General features: G+C 42.3%; 1 protein-coding gene across 1 annotated transcript; it reads right to left on the reverse strand.

The window, feature by feature from the left end:
• Window positions 1-16,258: 16,258 nt before the first annotated feature.
• LOC145121489 (uncharacterized) lies at window positions 16,259-18,762 on the reverse strand. Its single transcript, XM_079057226.1, has 6 exons — window positions 18,553-18,762; window positions 18,348-18,461; window positions 17,951-18,140; window positions 17,681-17,831; window positions 16,741-17,237; window positions 16,259-16,632 (listed from the first exon to the last, which is right to left on the reverse strand). Exons 1-6 carry the CDS (start codon window positions 18,760-18,762, stop codon window positions 16,259-16,261), a joined length of 1,536 nt encoding a protein of 511 aa, XP_078913352.1.
• Window positions 18,763-23,736: the final 4,974 nt, after the last annotated feature.

Below are 23,736 nucleotides of genomic sequence, written 5' to 3' on the forward strand. Positions count from 1 at the left end.
ACAGGTGTAACCCGTCGAGTGAAAGGATGACTCGACGTGCCAAGTGAGGCTAGAAGGATTCAGAGGACCCGCATGGACTTGCCGAGTCGCCCATGTGCACTCGACGAGTCGGGTCAAAGTTTGACCGTTGACTACAGTTAACCTTAAGGTTTTTGGTCAAGCTGATTCAGGAGAGTTCAGGGAGGGGTAGAATGTCCTTCTACCCAATCTTTAGAGATGAGACTATGAGAGGGTATTGATCAGGAATGTTATTCGGATGATAGGAGGAGGCTAGGTCGGGATGTCAAGCACGAGAGTTTATCCGACTTCGTACGAGGTGAGTCTTCTCACTATACTGTACCTAGAGTGGTACCTATGTATGACCGGAAGGTCTTGTATTCTACGAGATATATGTGCTATATGCTGTTATGTGATATGTATGTGTTATGTATGTTATGTATGACATGGACCGGAAGGTCAGGAGGTTACGGACCGGAAGGTCGATACGGGTAGGACCGGAAGGTCTACCGAGATTCGGGACAGAAGTCCCCTGAGACACTTGGATCGGAAGATCCTACAGAGTTATGACCTGGAAAGGAGTATGTGTTGTATATGGTATTTTGGGGAACTCACTAAGCATTTATGCTTACAGTTGTTGTGTTATGTGTTTCAAGTACTAACGAGGATCGAGGGAAGGCGCCGGCATGATCCGTACACACTTATGGAGTCTATGTCTTGAGATTTTGGGATATGTTTTGTTATGATAACATTGGATACATTATGTTTGATATTACCTTGTGAATAAAAGTATGTTTTAAAAATGAAAAATTGTTTTGGAAATTTACGTTGTTACAAGTTGATATCAGAGCCTTGGTTTGAGGGATTCAGACGCACCTTCGGGCGTATCTGAACTCAAACTGAGGATTTGAGAAAGTTTTTCATAAAAAGGAACAATTTTTCTAAAAGAGTAAAGGACTTTAAGAAAAGCAGAAAGGAGCAGTGTGTACGATCAGCCAGCGCCTGAACGGTGATTTCCCAAAATACCCTTACATTATGTATTATGAGATATGATATGATATGCTTGATGGGTTTTGAGCATTCTAACACTCCTATGGTGTACAGGCAACCCTAGAAACCTTTGATCTATGTTTGACTAAGATACATGCAAATAATTATTTTTCCAAGGTTCTTATCCTAACTAGCATGGCATGGGATACTTGAATCAAATAAAACTAGTAGAATTACTTACCTTGTAGTAGTAGTTGATTGCTTGGAGTTTGAGAGCCTAGCACCAATAATGTGGATGCCTCAAATGGAAGTCACAAATCACCACAAACTTGGAAACTTGAGAGAATAGTCACAAACTTCTTGAAATCGGCCCTCTTGGTTTACACACATCAACTAGTGCAATTTCAAGAACCAAAGCCTCCTTTATATAGTGTGGTGGATTAGGGTTACATCCATGTAAACCCTAATACCCATGTCTTTTCATTTCCATGAGATCCATGGGTTAAAGCTCCATGGAGTATCCATGGACTTTCCATGCAAGCCTAGCCCATTCCAAATAAGCATTAGCCCACACTATATAAATACAAGAGCCCATATTTAATTAGTCATACTTTTGATCTCTAAATTAATTCTAAATTAATTATAGATCAACACTAATTAAATATTATGATTTTATATTAATATATAGGACTTATAATATATTAATAAATCATAACTTATACTATTCTCAAACGATTATCCATAAATTGTTCGGGTGAAGTGCAACCCAAATGGACCATGCCGGGTCGGGTCAAGTATATACCAAATATAGTTATGGACTTAGACACTATATCCAACAGTCTCCCACTTGGATAAGTCTAATAAATATAGTTGCAAGTATGACTTCAGGAAACCGATCAGCAATCGTAGCTCTTTAAACTCTGTTGAACTATGAAGTGCCATTTTAGATAAGTGATCATATAATCCTCTGTTCTAGATATCAGCCGGACAAATACATGGAACATGGTCTTGCTTATTGTCCAACATTTGTTTCCCGATTTCCGATTTGTTTGACATAGAACTTAACTGAACACATCAATTTAGTTCTGACCGGGCCCGGTACATAGGTCAAAACAAAATCATCGAGGGGCCCAGATATCGCTTCTAATCCTAGAAGGAACAGATAAACTTCGACTCATATGTTTGCTCTACTACTTGTTGAATTACACACAAAAGCACGGTTTATAACATCGAGTTACCAATGCGTTTTCGTGCAATCAATGCATAACCAACTCATAGGCAACAAATCATATCTCTAGGTTTGAAGACTTATATGATATTACCGTCTCACGATCACTCTAGATAATTTCATGAAGTGATACAAGTGAGCGTGGGTTGAATCCAATACTCAGAACTTATGAGCACTCATGAGTGTTGTAGCCCCGCTTTGTCTAACATCTTAGACCTCTACAAGCCAACCCATGACAGTCTTGATTCATATCTACTTCCAACATATGACCGACTGTGGAAAGTTTGAATAATATGATATAAACCATAACATAATTATTCTGGAAGTCAAAACATGCAAAAAGAAATAATAGTAAACGATTGACAAGAGATAGCAACACTTTACTCATAAATAACAGCTTTTATTTATCATCAAATGTCAATTACATTTTACAAATTTCAAGATTATCTAACTACTAAAACTAATATCATCCTTCAGCCCTATGCTCCGAGCATGTTGGAGATGCTTAGCCCGAGTCAGTCCCTTCGTGAGGGGATCTGCTGGGTTCTCATCCGATGATACCCTCTTTGCCACGAGGATTCCTTCTTCTATTCGATGTCTGATGAAGTGATATTTTCTGTCAATGTGTCTGGACCTCCCATGATCTCTTGGTTCCTTGGCTAAGGCAACCGCACTATTGCTGTCACATAAAATCTCCATTGGATCCTTTATAGCTGGTACAACTCCAAGGTCTCCGATGAAGTTCTTTAGCCATATAGCCTCCTTTGCTGCCTCGCTTGCTGCTATATACTCTGATTCACAAGTGGAATCAGCCACTGTCTCCTGCTTGGAACTTTTCCAAGTAATTGCCCCTCCGTTTAGAGTAAAGACCCAGCCCGACTGAGAGCGGAAATTATCCATGTCAGTCTGAAAGCTAGCATCACTGTACCCTACAACTCTCAAGTCCTCACTGCCACCGAGGGTAAGGACCCAATCCTTAGTCCTCCGTAGGTACTTGAGGATATTCTTTACCGCAATCCAGTGTGCCTTGCCAGGGTTCCCCTGATACCTGCTAACCATGCTCAAAGCAAAGGCTACATCAGGTCGAGTACATGTCATAGCATACATGATCGATCCTACAGCTGAAGCATAAGGTATTCGACTCATTTCTGCTATCTCAGCCTCAGTACTAGGGCTTTGTGTCTTATTCAATCTGGCGTTACTCTGGATGGGTAACTCTCCTTTCTTGGAGTTATGCATGTTGAACCTTTTCAACACTTTGTCCACATAGGTGCTTTGACTAAGTCCAATTAGTCTTTTACTCCTGTTTCTCAAAATCCTTATCCCTAGGATATAGGCAGCTTCTCCAAGGTCCTTCATAGCGAAACACTTCCCAAGCCAGGACTTTACTTCCTGCAGGGTTGGGATGTCATTTCCTATGAGTAGTATGTCATCCACATATAGTACCAAAAAGCTGACTATACTCCCACTAGCCTTGATATAGACACAAGATTCATCTTCACTCCTTGAAAAGCCAAATTCTTTGACTTTCTCATCAAAGCAAAGATTCCATCTGCGAGGTGCCTGTTTTAATCCATAAATGGATTTCTCGAGCTTACACACTCTACTGGGGTACTCTGTACTGACAAAACCCTCTGGCTGAACCATGTAAACATCTTCAGCCAACTTTCCATTAAGGAAAGCGGTTTTGACATCCATTTGACATATTTCATAATCATGAAATGCAGCAATGGCTAACAGAACCCGAATAGACTTAATCTTGGCCACTGGTGAAAAGGTCTCATCATAATCAACTCCCGGAGTTTGAGAATAACCCTTTGCAACCAGTCGTGCCTTATAAGTGTGTACATTACCATCCATGTCGGTCTTCTTCTTGAAGATCCATTTGCACCCAACTATCTTACGATCAGGTACATTGTCAACCAAGTTCCAAACTTGATTGTCATACATGGACTGTATCTCGCTATCCATAGCCTCTTTCCATTTAGCAGCTGGAGGGCCTGCCATGGCTTCCGTGTAGCTGTTAGGCTCATCCAGATTTACCAGTGTGTTATCACTGATAAGTGTCTCACCTTCTGCAGTAATATGAATACCATAATAATGCTTAGGTGCATTCCTAACTCTGGTGGAACGCCTCAGAGGTATAGATTCTTCAGTCGGCTCAACAGGAGTTTCCTCCTCAGGTTGAGGGCTAGGGTTTGAGGTTCCTTCACCACTTGACTCTTGAATTTCCTCAAGGTCAATTTGCCTCCCACTGTCTCCTTGGCTCATGAATTCTCTCTCTCGAAAGAATCCTCTTCTTGCTACAAAGACCACATTATCACTGGGTCTGTAGAAGATGTAACCAAAGGATTTCTGTGGGTAGCCGATGAAAATACACCTTTCGCTTCGGGGTTCGAGCTTATCGTGAGTCTCGCGTCTCACGAAAGCCTCGCAACCCCAAATCTTGATGTGGTCTAGATTAGGAACTTTTCCAGTCCACAACTCGTGAGGTGTTTTGGCAACCTTCTTTGTAGGGACTAGATTAAGGATATGGGCGACAGTCTCTAAGGCATACCCCCAAAATGAGATTGGTAGCGAAGCTCGACTCATCATGGAACGAACCATGTCCAACAAGGTCCGATTGCGCCTCTCAGCTACACCATTCAACTGTGGTGTCCTAGGAGGTGTCAACTTTGAGACAATCCCACATTCCTTAATATGGTCAAGGAACTCAGTACTAAGATACTCACCACCACGATCGGATCGAAGCATCTTAATGTTCCTGCCCAACTGATTCTCCACTTCTTGCTTAAACTCTTTGAATTTCTCAAAGGTTTCTGGCTTATGCTTGATTAGGTAGACATATCCATATCTACTAAAATCATCAGTAAAAGTCACATAGAACCGATTAGCATCTCTTGTGGCGGTTCTGAAGGGTCCACACACATCCGTGTGTATGAGGTCCAACAAACCTTCACCCCTAGCACAAGTGCCAGTAAAAGGTGACTTTGTCATTTTACCAAGAAAACAAGATTCATAACTATCATCTGACTTTAGGTCAAATGACTCCAAGACTCCATCCTTTTGGAGTTGGCCTATGCGTTTCTTGCTTACATGTCCAAGACGACAATGCCATAAGGATGCTTTATCTAAGCTATTGGAAGAGTTAATACACAATACATTATTTCCTAGATTATCTACAACAGATACAGTTTCACACACGCCATCACAAGGTAATGCTTTAAAATAAAAAACATTATTAAAGAAAGCATCAATACTACCATTATTATTATCAAAATAAAAGGTAAAACCTTGTTTATACAATGCATGAAAGGAAATAACATTTCTTGCCATTTCTGGCGAATAATAACATTTATTCAAATCTAATGTAAACCCACTATTTAGCACTAAGGAATAAACTCCTATCTTGGTGACAGGTGAAGCTTTCCTGTTTCCCATGATCAAGTTTATCTTTCCCTGCTCCACATTCTCACTTCTTTTTAGTCCCTGCAAATCAAAACATATGTGAATACCACAACCTGTATCAAGGACCCAAGACTTAGAATGAGGTGAGTTATTAGACAATATAGTGTATATACATGCATGGTTGGGTTTTACTTTCCTATCCTTCAAATCTTGCTGGTACTTTGGGCAGTTTCGCTTCCAGTGCGACTTTTCATGGCAATAGAAGCATTCAGCCTCATTAGGGTTAGCAGAAGGAGTGACAAAACCTTTCTTGGTTTTGTTTGAAGAGGAGCCTTCAAGGGTCTTACCCTTGGTACCCTTAGAAGGGTTCTTTCTCTTCTTCCCTTTGCCATGCCCGATTGCCAAGACATTGGCCGCAGTTGGAGTAGGAGTAGGAGTAGTAACAACCGACTTACCCTTTAGACCACTTTCGGCGGTATTCAAGAGTCCTTGAAGTTTGCTGAGGGTGACTTCTTCCTTGTTCATGTGATATGTCATGCGGAATTGATCATAACACGATGGCAAGGAGTGCAAAATGATGTCTATTGCTAACTCCTCAGGGAAGTTCACATTCAGCTTCAGTAAACGGTCCACATACCTTTGCATTTTCTGCATGTGGCCCGTGATGGGTTCACCATCCTTCATTCGGGTTGTTATCATGGAGGAGATTATTTCATATCGCTCTTGACGAGCACTTTGATGGTAGCGGTCCATCAAGTCATGGTGCATCTCAAAAGGATAATAGTCCTCATAGTACTTTTGGAGCTCGACTGTCATGGTGGCCATCATGATGCATGCCATTTTTATAGCATCTCTTTCATGTACCTCATATTCAGCAAGCTCTTCAGGAGTAGCAGTTGGCTCGGGTACCTTCAGCTCCTTGTCGAGAACATATTCTTTGTTCTCATACCGAGTGACCATCCTGATGTTTCTGATCCAATCTGTAAAGTTGGACCCATCAAAGATGACTCTCCCACAAAGATTCATGAGAGAGAAGGAGCTAGTAGGGTTTGAGCCAGAAGCATTGTTATTGGAAGACATCTGAAAAGAAGAGGGAATAGATTAGATTAGATATAGAGATAGTCCTTAACAAAACACCCAAATGTAATATTAAGGCTAGGACCCAACACAATATTTTATAACTTAGAAGAGGGATGCCGTAATCTAAGCTATAAGATATTTGAAGGTAGGTGAATGACGATTCACCAATTTCCACCATGAAAAACGAAATATTTAATTAGGTTTTAATTGGTTTAGAAACTCCTAGATTCTTTGAGATGCATTGAACTTTCTTCAATGGCATGTTTCAATCTCGAGTGTGCCCTTCAAGTTTTGTGACTGGGATGCCGAGGCTAACAAAACAAGGTGTGAAGTAACCATGCAAATTACTTGGTACCCTTAATGTATTACCCCTCAATCGATGTGCCGGTTAACCACACACGCTCCATCGATACTATGATAAACATTAAGTCGCCCTTTACCTACCTTGTTAAGTTCAAGTTAGTGTGCCGGTTAACCACACACGCTCCACTAACGACTTAAACAAAGTGTAAAGTCTAATTGCATGGATTAGCACCTTATTCACATTTTCCTAAAATAACTAAGATTGGGAATTCAATAAAGTTTAGTTACTTTAGTATTATCAGTATACTTTTAATGAGAATTTATAAGTCCTTGTCCTACCCGTTCGGCTAACGACCCTCCACCGATCAAGGAAGCGGTGGGTGAGAGTGGACACCCATTAAGTTGCCATTTTATAGGCAACAACCTTATACCCCCCTTATAGACCGGCTTCGTGAATGAGGCGTACTAGCGGTAAGACGACTTGATCTTATACATATATAAATATTATTAAACTTATAATATTATAAAGTATAAGGGTTGAATTTTAACTTTTAAAATTCTAGGGGTTGGAACTAAAGTTTTTAATATGACTTTACATGTTCCAAAACTTGAGGGCAAGTTTTGTAAACTTTCAAAACTTTTCATTTCTCATAACTTATGAGTTAATGGTTATTAAAAATGAAGACTCTTCATTTTTTGTAACCTATGTGTTCTTTTAATGGTTATTTATAAATGTGACTTTTGGTTATCCATAACTTAAGAACTAGTTATGGACTCCATTAAAACACATAAAGATCAAGAATTAATCTAATCAATTATTAGCACATAATTTCTATGATCTTCTAAACCCATATGTTTATGAATGTTCATATCAAAAATTTCAAGAATCGTAAGTACATATGCAAAACTTGAAATTTTGATACGAGCTTTTTAAACAAAACTTCGATTTTCAAGTTTTTTTTTTTTTGCATCAAGTATCAAATAACCAAACCAGGCTCTGATACCACTGATGAGTTTTGAGCATTCTAACACTCCTATGGTGTACATGCAACCCTAGAAACCTTTGATCTATGTTTGACTAAGATACATGCAAATAATTATTTTTCCAAGGTTCTTATCCTAACTAGCATGGCATGGGATACTTGAATCAAATAAAACTAGTAGAATTACTTACCTTGTAGTAGTAGTTGATTGCTTGGAGTTTGAGAGCCTAGCACCAATAATGTGGATGCCTCAAATGGAAGTCACAAATCACCACAAACTTGGAAACTTGAGAGAATAGTCACAAACTTCTTGAAATCGGCCCTCTTGGTTTACACACATCAACTAGTGCAATTTCAAGAACCAAAGCCTCCTTTATATAGTGTGGTGGATTAGGGTTACATCCATGTAAACCCTAATACCCATGTCTTTTCATTTCCATGAGATCCATGGGTTAAAGCTCCATGGAGTATCCATGGACTTTCCATGCAAGCCTAGCCCATTCCAAATAAGCATTAGCCCACACTATATAAATACAAGAGCCCATATTTAATTAGTCATACTTTTGATCTCTAAATTAATTCTAAATTAATTATAGATCAACACTAATTAAATATTATGATTTTATATTAATATATTAGGACTTATAATATATTAATAAATCATAACTTATACTATTCTCAAATGATTATCCATAAATTGTTCGGGTGAAGTGCAACCCAAATGGACCATGTCGGGTCGGGTCAAGTACATACCAAATATAGTTATGGACTTAGACACTATATCCAACAATGCTATGCATGCTACAGTAGGCTAGGTATTCATATTAGGACTAGAGTGGCCTGATTTGTGATGCCTTAGCCTAGGAGATTACTGCTGCTATGTGATGCTTCGAGAATGAGTAGGTAGCAGTGAGGAGCTTATGAGAGGTCTACCGAAGGGCAGCCTATGTTTAGCAAGGTGTAGAGTACTTATGATCTGGGATCCTAGGAGGAGGACTTGGGATGAATACTGATGCGGTGTGAAAGGTAGTATTGGGCCCGTACTACTGGAAACACCGGATGAGTGAGCAGTCCAAGTAAGAATCCTTAGGGTACTAAGGGACAAGTAGGGTTGGGTGATCGAGTCAGAGTATACTCGATCGAGTCTCTGGTATCTTTGTGTTGTGTTTCAGAGACATCATGGTTGGTACACCACACACACCAGAGAGCAGCGGTGTTAGCGATGATGAGATTCGCCGTATGATTCATGACGAGATGACCGTGGCGATCCGGAAGGCTAATCCGGAGGATGATAAGTAGCGGATTGAGAAGTGATGTCATGGTTCGAGTACCATGATAAGTAGCGGATTGAGAAGTGACGTCATGGTTCGAGTACCATGATAAGTAGCGGATTGATAAGTGACGTCATGGTTCGAGTACCATGAGTTGTAGCAGGTCGAGAGGTGATGTCATGGTTTGAGTGCCATGATGTGAGGTGGAATAAGAAGAGGGAACATGGTTCGAGTACCATGATTCGTAGAAGATTAAGAGGAGATAACATGGTGCAGGTACCATGATTCATAGCAGATCGAGAGGTGGCCACGCGGTTTGAGTACCATGACATGTGGCGGTTAGTATTTCTGGTTTTTACCGGTTATTCCGTGGGGATTGTCTACACTGAGATCAGAGGTGAATGAGTATGGGGCCAGAAGGCCTTGATGAACATGTTTTAGTGGAGCATCCCTTGAAAAGGAAAATCGAGTGAGCTCTGAGGGATTGTGGGTGATATGCCAGTTGGAGTCGCAAGACTCAGGGATGAGTAGAGATGGTGCATTATGGGAGAATACGGTCTGGGCTGGGCGACCGACCAATAGTGGAGAGGTCACTTTCTGTGACCCGAGTGGTGCTATTTCTGTTTCCTATGGGAGACGTAAGAGGTGATGAGATTTCGGTTTTTGAGTTTGGGGGTGAGCCCTGTGGGATTGCACGGATGGTGATCTCCAACCAGAGAATATGGCAGTAGGTCTGCCGCGAGGTAAAGATATAGCTTGAACAGATCGTCAGTGGGGACTGAGATGGTTAAGGACCAGGATACACCCTAATTGAGTATAGTAGGGCATGTGTTACCTGCAACGTCGAACGATCAAGAGGAGTATATCAGGGCGGTGTCCCTTATTGTCTTTGATGGGTATTAAGAGTTGAAATATGTTTTCTGCTCTAATGATAAGTGGCGTGATGGAACGTTGGTTGAGGAGTCGATGATGAGGAGTACGGTAGATCATTACTTCCAGACTAAGAGTCAGGGTTAATACTGGACAGTTGGGAGGTCCGGTGATGGAATGGTGTGAGATTCTGAATGACTAGAGGCAGTCATGGTGGGAAGTTCTGAGGATGTCATATGAGTTTCAGGGCATTTGGAGTTGCTCGATCTCTGTCGGGAGATCATCGAGCGTTGCGTAGCACCTTCCAAGAGTAGGTGCGATGATTACTAGTGGAAACAGTCGGTGTGATAGATTGTTGGTATGCCGATTGGGGATGGTTCGAACCCTAAGTGGGGGAGAACCGGGTATTTCATTGAGGGGATCAGAGATTCGGTCGAGAATGGTTAGAGATCTGGATATAGAGACCGGCGGTGCGAATTCATGAGCCCAGGGTTATTGGTGATTGAGACGAGGAGCATAGCGAGATAATGCATGTGTTATGTTTGAGTGCCTCCACGGCAAGTGGCCATTGGTCGGAGACCTTGGGGTGCACAGGAATCCTTCGAGGTCATAATGGTGAATTCGAGATGGTTGACTCGTAGGGTGAGTTCGGCGGTTGAGAAATTCTGGTTCAATGATGGGACTGTTATTCAGCATGGGAAGAACAGAAGTTGATTAGACTACCAATTTCAGGTTGTGGAACAGGAAGATCAGTGGATGAGACGAGACGTCGTGAGGTTCTAGGTGGTGTATCGAGGTATCCGAATTTAATGCATTGGATTTCGGATAATTTTGAGTCTTGAGTGGAGACAGCAAGTGGTGGGTCAAGCATCGATGATTCCAGTGGGATCCCTTCGGTTAATGACAGCAAGAGAGGTTGTTGTGATGCTACGGGAAGCCGCAGTACTCACTAGTCAGAGGTTGTTGTGATGCTACGGGAAGTCGTAGTACTCACTAGTCAGAGGTTGTTGTGATGCTACGAGAAGTCGTAGTACTCACTAGTCAGAGGTTGTTGTGATGCTATGGGAAGCCGTAGTACTCACTAGTCAGAGGTTGTTGTGATGCTACGGGAAGCCGTAGTACTCACTAGTCAGAGGTTATTGTGATGCTACTAGAAGCCGTAGTACTCACTAGTCAGAGGTTGTTGTGATGCTACGGGAAGCCGTAGTACTCACTAGTCAGAGGTTGTTGTGATGCTACGGGAAGCCGTAGTACTCACTAGTCAGAGGTTGTTGTGATGCTACGGGAAGCCGTAGAACTCACCAGTCAGTGAGAGGTTGATGTGATGCTACGGGAAGACGTAGTACACACTAGTCAGCGAGAAGTTGTCATGATAAAGTACACTTTGATCAGAACAGGGCGTAGAAGAGTTTTAGGCATGGGGTGGCCCTAATTTATGAGTTTTCTTGGGAACCTGGTGGTCGGACCAGGGGCGAGACCGGGGTCTCCTCAATGATAGGGAGTTATTATGTTCTGAGTAAGGTGGTAATCGCAACCTAAAAGAATGGGATAAGTGAGGTACACATGGGTTGCGGGAAATGAGCTCTGAGTTGAGTGTTTCATTGGGACGAGTGGTTCCAACTCGGGGTCGGACCAAACTCTCGAGTTTGAGTTTGGCTCTGGTGGTGCGTTGGATAGGTGAGATGAGATTCTGGATTCTGAGGTGGATCCATGTTGAGGAGTATTGTTTGTCATCTGATGTCTTAGACCTGTGTGGGTCAGTACTCGGGTACGGGAGGTACCGCAAGTTGCATGGAACGATGAGTAACAGATGACAGAGGTCGGGGTTGAGTCGATCTCCAGTTGGGAAGGTAGCATTCGCTTAGGGTTAAGCGAACTTCGTTACTTGCGTGTCACATTGGTCCGATATGGTTATAGTAAGAAGGAAACCATGGAGACGGTTGGGATAATGCAACGGATGACCCTGGAGGTTCAACTGTTGGGTCGAGATCAGACCTGGTACTCAGTGTTAAAAAGGGGTACGAGGGATGTAGTTGAGGCTTATGATTTTAGATGTCTGAGGACTTCTGAGCGAGCATGATTCTCTTGTGTCAGAGAACAGGATGTTGAAAGTTTATTGTTCGGATGGATTCTGATAGTAGTTCAGTGGATGAGCCCTGGTGGGATCTAAACCCTTTCGTTCCTTGGGGCATGATTCAGATTGTTTTGGTACGTTGGTATGAGTGATCGGTAGCCGATTGTCGGATTTTGTCTTCTGAGAACCAGAGGAGCAGTGAGTTATCAGGGTTTGATGTTCGTAGAGCGAATATCATGGTGATAGCGTGAGTGGGCGGTCTGGCGGCGGGCCAGGCCACTAGAGTTTCCCGATTCTGGGAAGGTCAGAAAGGGGTATTGTAGCGTCAGAGGGACCAGTTTTGTTCCAAATTTGGAGTTCCTGGTCGGATCCAGGTATTCATGGAGAAAGATATCATTTTGGTGTGAGAACCTCTCAGTGGTGCTTTTCGAGGGTTGGGTTTATATCTATGTGGTTGAGGAGCGATTTCGAGGGTGAAATCTATTTCAAGTGGGGAGAATTGTAACATCCGGATTTCCAGGCATGACAATTTGAGTATTTCTTTTTGAGTTATGAGGAGGGACTCGACGAGTTAACGCCTAGACTCGTCGAGTAGGATCGCGATTTGCTGACTGGATTAATGAAGGGACTCGACGAGTCGATGGGTGGACTCGACGAGTCCGCGCTGTGGACAGAAACCCTAAATCTTTGGGCATGTGCCCTATTTAAGGGTCCTTATAGCCCTCATTTGCGGCTACCATTCCAGAGAGAGAAACCTTAGAGAGCTTGGGCGAGTTGTGTGTGAGAGCAAGCCATTTTAATCCTTTTTGGTGTTGATTTGCAAAGAAGAAGGTGTTTCCAGCTAGAGGAGGTCAAGAGGATTGCTAATCCGTGGTTTTCAAGCTTGGATATGCAGTATTGAGGTAGCAAATCGAACTCTCCTTCTGTTTTGGTTAAGATCTATGAATCTAGGGTTTTCTATAACCTTTTTATGGCTTGAATTGATGAGTTATGGTCCCTTTATGTGTTAGACTTCAGATCTGGACCCATAGAGGTCCAGAGAGCATTATCCATCTTGCTTTATGAAGTGTTATGGAAGGAATGAACTTAGGTTGCCATTTTTGAGGCTTTTTCTTCAAAAGGAACCATATACGTGTTGCATGAGTGTAAAGGTTTCACCTTTACATGATTAGTGGGTTTGGAAAGGTCAGATCTATAGGTTAGAGAAGCGGATCTGACCTCAGAAGGTTATTTGAGTGTTGCCATGGACGCTATTCGCCGAGTTCATAAGTGGACTCGACGAGTCGAGTCGGGGTTGCCCCGCGATTCGTGACAGGTGTAACCCCTCGAGTGAAAGGATGACTCGACGTGCCAAGTGAGGCTAGAAGGATTCAGAGGACCCGCATGGACTCGCCGAGTCGCCCATGTGCACTCGACGAGTCGGGTCAAAGTTTGACCGTTGACTACAGTTGACCTTAAGGTTTTTGGTCAAGCTGATTCAGGAGAGTTCAGGGAGGGGTAGAATGGCCTTCTACCCAATCTTTAGAGATGAGACTATGAGAGGGTATTGATCAGGAATGTTATTCGGATGATAGGAGGAGGCTAGGTCGGGATGTCAAGCATGAGAGTTTATCCGACTTCGTATGAGGTGAATCTTCTCACTATACTGTACCTAGAGTGGTACCTATGTGTGACCGGAAGGTCTTGTATGCTATGAGATATATGTGCTATATGCTGTTATGTGATATGTATGTGTTATGTATGTTATGTATGACATGGACCGGAAGGTCAGGAGGTTACGGACCGGAAGGTCGATACGGGTAGGACCGGAAGGTCTACCGGGATTCGGGACGGAAGTCCCCTGAGACACTTGGATCGGAAGATCCTACAGAGTTATGACCTGGAAATGCGTATGTGTTGTATATGGTATTTTGGGGAACTCACTAAGCATTTATGCTTACAGTTGTTGTGTTATGTGTTTCAGGTACTAGTGAGGATCGCGGGAAGGTGCCGGCATGATCCGTACACACTTATGGAGTTTATGTCTTGAGATTCTGGGATATGTTTTGTTATGATAACATTGGATACATTATGTTTGATATTACCTTGTGAATAAAAGTATGTTTTAAAAATGAAAATTTGTTTTGGAAATTTACGTTGTTACAGCGAGGGCACGGGCAATGACAGAAATCAGACCACCACAGCGAATTGCACCGCCGGTGCGAAGGGCTATATAACTCTGTGGAAATGTTTGATGATAATATCACCATAATGCGGGCGGTGCGACCCGGTGATCATGCACCATAAAAGAAAAAGCTCGGCTTTGCCGGCTTTTGTAGTCTCAAGTTGTGCATAAATAATATTGCATATAATTTTCAATGCAATTTTGAGAACAGGTTGCACAATACTGGTCTGGACGGATTGGGATGAATCATAAAACTCCAAACCGGTAATGGAGTGCCAAAACGCGCGTACGTCAAAAGCAGGGCCGAGCTGGGATAAACTAGTGATGGGGGTATTGAAGAAAGTACATAACTGGTCCACGTGAATAGTGTGAGGGGTGCTAAAAATGCGAAAAGCAAAGTTTCCCTCATGATTGACCTCACTCAGCGTAGCTAAAAACTCTCGGGTCAATAGGGGGCAAGTGGCAAAATCTGCAGATAATAGGCGTTCCCAGCCAATATTGGCAAAAAGAGCGTGAACACCATCATAAATATGGAGTTCCTGCATTAATGTGCGGCTAGGGGCCCAGACTTGTGGCAAAATCTCGCGGTCGAGAAGTCGCTGGTAGCAGTCAAGTGCGGCCTGTGAACCTAAATCCACAGTGACATTGTCCACCTGGACAGTGTATGACGGCTCTGGAGCGTCAACCTGTCTGCGTGATCGGGATGGTCTAAGGGGCATTTTTCAAGTCAAAAGTGGGACAAGCTAGGCACAATTTCCAGGTAAAAATAATAATAATAATAATAATAATAATAATAATAATAATAATAATCAAGCAAAAATAATTATTTCTAACTACTCCCAAACGGATACGCAAGCCCTCACAAATATATAACAAAAAAATAAAAATTCAGTTTCAGAACGAAAATACCTGACTGTGCGCTGAGCAGCAGTTTATTTTTCGTGCCTGAAAAATTTTTGATTTTTGAAATTTCGTTCGGATGAATCTCTTCTGAATTGCGTCGTGAGCAAACGTTTTAACTTTTCGTGGCCTGCGGATTGCTAACGGAGCGTAGATCTGAAAAAGAAACTCACAAAAATTCAAATTTCAAATGAACAAATTGAGATTTTTGGCGAATTTCAACCATGAAAACATGATTTCGTTACCGTAGAGATGTTGTAGGAGTAAAATAGAAGAGATTGATACCTTATTTGCTTGATTTGGAAGAAAAATGAGCGATTTGGGTGTTTGTTGGTGAAAGAACTCGAAATGTAGTGGAATTCAGAGAGAATTTTTGAAGTGTGGTGGTTACAAATGAGGCCTGCGACCGATATTTATAGGAAAAACGTAACCTGCGACCGCAAGGGGGGAACATGCGATCGCAGGTTTTAAAAAATTGACCGTTGTGTTGTATTCGAGGCAGTAAAGGGTGAGATGAAAAAATCTTGATACATGCGATCGCAGGTAGGGAGCCTGCGATCGCAGGTTTTAATAAATGTGCTTTTATCGACCGTTTAATTGATCAAAAGTGTGGCTGGTACAAAAACCGATACATGCGATCGCATGTACTGGACCTGCGATCGCAAGTTTGCTTTTTTATTGAAAAATGTTCCAAAAAAACCTCGATGACTTCCTGCGACTAAAAAAAATCATACCCTGAGATCGCAAAGACAGGACTTGCGATCGCAGGTTCCACCAAAACTGCGTTTTTTCAACTTTTTTCAATTTCTCTCTGTTCCGTTTTATTTTAGAAACACGTTTCAGTTAAAAAGGGACGACCTAAGTAGCTATAAACACACAAAAATTAAAAAGAAGTTGCAAAATAAAACGAAACCAAACAAACGCCCGGGTTGCCTCCGGGTAAGCTGCCCGTTTTTACTGTCGTTGGCTCGACATTGTTACTTGGTTTCCTCAATTGCGGTAAGTCGGGACCTCGACTACCTCCACTTCTTCATTTGTAACTTGAAACCCTTCGTAACATGGTTTGAGACGATGACCATTTACCTTAAAAATCTTTCCTGTTTGTTCACTCTTAATTTCTATAGCACCATGATCAAACACGTTAGTAACAACAAAAGGTCCCACCCAACGAGACCTCAATTTACCGGAAATAAGTTTGAAACGAGAGTGATATAAGAGTACCTTTTGACCGGTAGTGAATACCTTTCGCGAGATCATCTTGTCGTGAAACGCTTTCGTCTTCTCCTTATAGATTGCTTCGTTCTCGTAAGCATCATTCCTGATTTCTTCTAACTCTTGGATATCCAATCTTCTTTTTTTGCCAGCTTAATCCATGCTCATATTCAACTTTTTGACAACCCAATATGCTCAATGCTCCAATTCAACCAGTAATCGACAAGGTTTGCCAAAAACAATTCTATATGGTGACATACTGATAGAAGTTTTGTATGTTGTTCGGTGAGCCCATAACGCATCATCCAATCGAATACTCCAATCTTTCTTGACTGGATTGATGGTTTTCTCTATAATGTCCTTGATCTGTTTGTTTGAAGCTTCAACCTGCCCGTTGGTTTGCAGGTGATACGGTGTGGATACCCGATGTGTGACACCATATTTCTTGAGGACTGCTTCGAGGGTACGGTTGCAGAAATGCGTGCCCCGATCACTAATAATGGCCTTTGGTGTCCCAAACCTAGCAAATATATTTGTCTTGAGAAAATCAACTACAACCTTGGCATCGTCTGTTCGAGTAGCTTTTGCCTCGACCCATTTGGACACGTAATCCACAGCAAGTAGGATGTACACAAACCCAAAAGATGGCGGAAACGGACCCATGAAATCTATACCCCAAACGTCAAATATTTCACATACCAAGATTGGAGTAAGTGGCATTTGATTACGAGATGTCAAAGACCCAGTCATTTGGCACCTTTCACAAGTTTTTCAAAATAGAAAAGAGTCATGAAAAATACGAGGCCAATAAAGACCGTTATCCAAGACCTTGCGTGCGGTTCATTGTGGACCATAATGCCCTCCACAAGCTTCTGAATGGCAGGAATTCAGAATTGACTTGACTTCATCTTGGGGCACACATCTTCTGATCACCTGATCAGCACAGTGTTTCCATAAATACGGCTCGTCCCAGACATATCTTTTCGCCTCCTTATTTATTTTATCTTTCTGGGATCGGGTGAGATCTGAAGGGAGTTATTTATGAAAATTGATATGATAACTGGTAATGTTTCTTTTTCTCCAAGATATGCATATTTCAGGTGTTCTGGAAGTGTCGTCAGCTCCAAGATGGGAGCTTACACTACAGAAGGAAAAAGCTTGGAGTTAGAAACTGGTAACTTAAGAGTTTGGGTACCATACCTCAACTTTCTCTGCTGGTCCATATGAGCTGCCATCTCTTGAACTTCTTTATCAACCACATACTTTTCTGATAGAACTTGAGCTGCATTAATAGACAAATTTATGTGGAGCACTAATGCTAGTGACTCACGGTTAGCAATCTCAAAATATTCTGCACATAATGGTTCAATTACATCAATGAAATTTAGGGCTGAAACATCATCAGGGTAACACATGGCATCATAAATATTGAAGCTGATAACTTCACCATAAATTCCATTGAAAGGGTACCATCATAAACATCTATTTTGGTTCTGGCAGTTTTTAAAAATGGTCTCCCCAAAAGAATGGAACATGAATTTGGAGAGTCATCATCTCCCATATCTAAAACATAGAAATCAACTGGGAATATAAGTTCATTCACTTGAACCAAAACGTCTTCCAGCACACCTTTTGGGTGCACCAAAGAATGATCAGCTAACTGAATGATGACTCATGTTCTTTTTAAAGGCCCTACCCCGATAGTTTTAAAAAGTGAATATGGCAAAACATTTATAGAAGCTCCTAAGTCCAACATAGCTCGTGGCACTGAAAGGTTCCCCAACTTGCAAGAAACAGTAAATACTCCTGGATCCTTACACTTTGGGGGTAGCCTTTTTTGTAAGACGGCTGAAACATTCTCACTTACTTTAACTGTTTCGTTTCCTTTTAACTTCCTTTTTGAAGTACACATCTCTTTCAAAAATTTAGCATATCGGGGTAGCTGTTTAATTGCATCAAGAAGGGGAATATTTACCTCAACCTTTTTGAAGAAATCCATAATATCATTATCTTCCTTTTCTTTTTTTCGTGTTTTTCAGTCTTGAGGGAAAAGGAGGAGGGGTAATTTTCACTTCAGCTTCAGCAGATCCATCTTTTTTCTGCACCTCTTCAGTTGCCTTAGATTCTTGCTCAACCACGATCTCTTCTTCCTCATCTTCTTGCTGATCTGGTCCTTTGTAGTTTTTACCACTTCTGAGGGTGACAGTACAAGCATTGTGCTTCGGGTTCTTATCAGTCTGAGATGGGAATTTTCCTTGGGTTTGTGCTTCTAGTTTGCTCATGGAGTTCGCGAGTTGTGATACCTGCTGCTCTAGATTTTTTATGTTGGACTTTGTTTCATTCTAGAAAGCTTGGGTACTGGTAGCAAGACTTTTAACTATGTCTTCCAAAGACATGCTGGAACTACTAGCTTGTGGCTGAATAGGTGGTTGCTGAAAGTTGCTTTGGTGCTGATTTTGCTGAAAAGGTTACTGAAACCCAGGTGGAGCCTGGTATTGGTTTATTTGCTGAAAGTTTCGTTGAGGTCTTGGCTGGAAATTGTTATTTTGAGGCCCTTACCAAGCTTGGTTGTTGCGATGTTGATCAAATGGCCTTTGCTGAAATCCTCCCATAGCTTGCACAGATTCATTATCTTCTTGAAGTAGTGGACACATATCAGTTGGGTGCCCGGTTTTGCAGCAGATCCCACAAGGTTTGACCTTTGGCTCAATACCTTTTTCTTTTGTCAGCAAAAGGACAGCTTTAGTCAATTCTGAAATCTGGGATTCCAGGTGGGCGTTACTCATCTCCTTGACTCCTCTTGGATGGTCTAGGTACCACTCTTCCTCAGTTGCTGAATGTTTTGATTCATTGGCCAGCTTCTCTATTAATGCCCTGATCTCTGTTGGTGTCATGTCTGAAAGTGACCCTCCACTTGATGCATTTATAAGTCGTCTCTCCATAGGTATCAATCCTTCACAGAAACACTGATATAACTGAAAATCACTAATGCGATGTTGTGGGCATCGGACTAACAGCTCCTTGAATCGCTCCCAATAAGTATGGAGAGCCTCTCTTTTGCCTTGCTTTATACTTAGAATCTCTCTGCGCAGATCTGACACTTTCACCTCGGGAAAGTATTTTTCTAGAAAGAGTTTGGCGAGTTCATTCCAGCTTGTTATTGAACCAGACGGGAGGTCATATAGCCACTCCTTTGCTGCATCTTGAACTGAGAAGGGGAACGCCCTTAACTTGATCTGGTCTTCAGTAACTATAGGGGCTTCATTCCAGAACAGACGACATGGAATTCCTTTAGAAATTTATGAGGATCTTCATTCTTAAGGCCTCAGAACGGGGGCAGCAAATGTATTAAATCGGATTTGAGCTCAAAGTTCTGAGCCTCTGGAAAGGTGATACACAAAGGTTGCTGGGTAACCTCTTGTGTTGCCCATTCTCGAAGAGTCTTTTCAGCATCATCTCCGTTTTCACTCATGATGAAATTTGTTTCAGTTTCAGTTTCAGAAGAGTCTGTGAGTTCGGGTTTGTCTGAAGATGATGAGGAGTAGGTTTTGAACGGGCTGTTAACGGGTGATGTAGGTGGTGCTTTTGGAAAAGGTTGAAATGAGGATTCGGGTTCGTTCCACAAGGGAATGCCTTGTGGTGTGGCTGAGGTTGAGGTTCCTGCTTGTTGCTTCCGAAGTTTGGCCTCCTTCTTTAGCTTTCTTGCAGTCTTCTCAATCTCTGGATCAAAAATCAGATCACCTGTACGTGAAGATCTTGGCATAAAACTATTAGTGTTTTACCGTGTCCCCGGCAACGGCACCAATTTGTTAAGACCGTTGTCGTACACGATTTAAACAAATAAAAATAATAAATAAACTACTTTATTGCACTAACAGGTAGTACAGGTAAGCAGGGTCGGATCCTCAGGGACACGTCCTAATGTTTACACCTCTTTGCGTAAGGCGTGAACTAATTCTTGATGAATGCAATAAACATAAAAGGGGGGTTATTTATGAAAATTGAACTAATAGAAATTGAAAATGACAAAAGAATAACTAAATTTAAAGTGGTGAAAATTCAAATAAGAGAAAGCAATTCCAGTTTCGCGGTGACTCCCCTAATCATATAATTAACCTTCAACACAATATTTGACTATGCACTTGTTCAAACTGGTACTGAAGTTCATTAACAAACTCTAATGACCTCTATTACAAAAAATATTTAATCAAAATGAGTTCTTTGAATTAAACCTAACTTTTACTAAATTAACCAAACAAGCTCTTGATTAACAAAGAAAAGTTGCATTAGACACAGTGTAATTTCCCAGTAAAGTTCAATACCTCTCATAAGCTCAGAGGCGTAAAAACTTGTTTGATCATTTCATATTAGAGTTAACCCTAAATGCAGAATTAATATAATATATGTCACTTTTTACCAATTAATCTAGACAATTACGGATCTAAACAATTAGATGACTAGAATGATTCACAAACAATTTAAGTGACCAACAGAAATTGAAATCAAAATCAAACACTCAATTTAACACAGAATTGATCAAACTAAACAGTAATCATAGTCAAAGATAGTGCCTAATGATTAATCATACGAAAAGGTTACGTCTTGCAAAATTGAAATCTGAGTTTTTAGCCTGACATGGCTAAAAACGGATTACAAACAGTAGGAAATAGAGTCTAAACGATAAATCTTACTAAACTACGAATAGAAATTGAATCGTCTCCTTTAGATCTGCGTTCTTCACTTGAAACCCTCTGAAAATCGCGTTAGAATCGCCAATTAGGGTTACTGGAAGAGTATCAGGCTGTATTTATACGTCTAGCTGTCAAAACGCCGCACTTGCGATCGCAAAAGGGCATACCTGCGATCGCATGTATCACCCAAAACGTGTCACGGGACCTTTTAATGAAGTACGTTGCCATTTCGACGCAAATTGACCAACCTGCGATCGCAAAGGCACAACCTGCGATTGCATGTATCACTTTTCCTAAGCTGATGAATTTTTTGGCTCGAAAAAACCACGAAGACAAGCTGCGACCAAACCTGCGATCGCAAAGGCAAACCTTCGATCGCAGGTGCACAAGATGCGATCGCATATACTTCTTTTCGGCTCTTTTGTTTGTCGTTCCTCCTTCCAAGCAGTTCTTGATCATTTCCCGACATCCTTCCTTGGTCTAGACTCCAGTTAAGCTCCAAATCATCCACTAACGCATCCCGAACTCGCGCAATCATCCATGTGCTCCAATGGCCCTGAAAATTCATAACAAACGTGAGCAGTACGGTCATTCTTTAAAATAATCATGAAACACGAAATACATAAGAATAATCAGGAATTAGTTAGCTTTTTATAACGAAATACGTAGGAAATTGTGCTAAAAGATGCATATAAAATGCATCTAACAATACTCTATGTGTTTTGTTTAGGATCGTTCCATGTGAATGGAATCCCAGTACATGTATTATTTGACTCGGGGACTACCCGATCATTCGTATCTCTTGCACTCAGCAAAGAGGTTTGTTGAGTCTTCAGGCACGTTGGATTGTCCTTTAGAGGTCGATATTGCGGACGACCGATCCGTCCGGGCATCAGAGGTTTACAGAGATTGTGTCCTGAGGATGTATGACGAGCGTTACCTCGTGGATTTAGTACCCATTCCTTTGCCTGGAAACAAGGTCATCATAGGCATGGATTGGTTGAGCCCTAATGGGGGTGGTGATCGACTGTGAGCAACAGTTGGTTCTTGTCAGGACCCCAAGTGGGGGAGAGTTGGTGATTCAGGGAGAGAGGCCGCAACGTGGGCCGACCTTGTGTTCAGCAGTGAGAGCTTGGCGCTACCTTCAGCAGGGTTGTGCAGGTTATGTCGCCTATGTTATGGATACCCGAGAAGGGGGTAAGGCGACCATGAGTGATGTGCCAGTTGTGCGGGAGTATCCGGATGTGTTCCCAGAGGAGTTGCCTGGGATACCTCCGGAGAGACAGGTGAAGTTCAGGATTGACCTAGTTCCAGGTGCGGCTCCGATAGCCAAGGCACCATATCGGTTGGCTCCTCCCGAGATGCAGGAGTTGTCTACACAGCTGCAGGAGCTGTTAGACAAGGGATTTATCAGGCCGAGCAGTTCTCCGTGGGGAGCCCCGATTCTATTTGTGAAGAAGAAGGGCGGGTCACATCGAATGTGTATCGATTACCGGGAGCTGAATAATGTAACGGTGAAGAACCGTTACCCACTCCCGAGGATTGACAATCTCTTCGACCAGATTCAGGGAGCATCTTGGTTTTCCAAGATTGATTTGGGATCAGGCTACCATCAGATGAGAGTCAGAGACGAGGATGTGCAGAAGACAGCGTTTTGGACTCGCTATGGCCACTATGAGTTCGTGGTGATGCCATTTGGGCTCACCAATGCTCCTGCCGCATTTATGGATCTCATGAACCGCGTATGCAGACCGATGTTGGATTGGTCTGTGATAGTTTTTATTGATGATATCTTGGTTTATTCCAAGATGCAGGAGCAGCATGAGGAGCACTTACGAGAGGTGATCGATACCCTGGGGGGGGGAGAGCTTGTACGCCAAGTTCTCCAAGTGCAAGTTCTGGTTGCGTGAGGTGCAGTTTCTGGGGCACCTTGTCAACCAGAACGGTATTCTGGTTGCGTGAGGTGCAGATTCTGGGGTACCTTGTCAACCAGAACGATATTCTGGTCGACCCGGCCAAAGTGGATGTCGTGATGTGATGGGAGGTCCCGAGGTCTCCATCTGAGATTCGGAGCTTCCTTGGTTTCGCAGGCTATTATCGGAGGTTCATTCAGGATTTCTCCAAATAGCGGTACCCCTGACCCGGCTGACAGAGAAGGTTGTTGTCTTTCGCTTGGGGCCTAAGCAGCAGACATCATTCGAGACTTTGAGGTAGAGGTTGTGCGAGGCGCCGATCTTAGCCCTGCCAGAGGGCATTGAGGATTTCGTAGTGTATTGTGGTGCCTCTATCTCGGTTTTGGACACAGTGTTGATGCAGAGAGGGCACGTCATCGCCTACGCCTTGAGGAAGTTGAAGCCTCACGAGGCGAATTACCTGACACACAACCTGGAGTTAGGGGGGTTGTTTTTGCCCTCAAGATTTGGAGACACTACCTCTATGGAGTCCGTTGTACCATTTACACAAATCACAAGAGTTTGAGGTACTTTATGGACCAGCCAAATCTGAACATGAGGCATCGACGATGGTTGGACGTGGTGAAGGATTACGATTGCGAGATCCTCTACC

The sequence above is a fragment of the Lactuca virosa genome, chromosome 6 (genome assembly GCF_052849685.1).
Source record: "Lactuca virosa cultivar CGN04683 chromosome 6, Lactuca_virosa_CGN04683_v6, whole genome shotgun sequence".
NCBI lineage: Eukaryota > Viridiplantae > Streptophyta > Magnoliopsida > Asterales > Asteraceae > Lactuca > Lactuca virosa.

Bases quoted from the DNA above. Each gene is read 5' to 3' on its own strand.
- LOC145121489 (XM_079057226.1), bottom strand. From the start codon at position 18,762: ATGAGCAAACTAGAAGCACAAACCCAAGGAAAATTCCCATCTCAGACT. The intron at 18,462-18,552 runs GTGAAAATTACC...TTCTTCAAAAAG, and splicing joins ATGGATCTGCTGAAGCTGAA to GTTGAGGTAAATATTCCCCT. The intron at 17,238-17,680 runs GTATGGTACCCA...AACTTGTGAAAG, and splicing joins GACCAGCAGAGAAAGTTGAG to GTGCCAAATGACTGGGTCTT.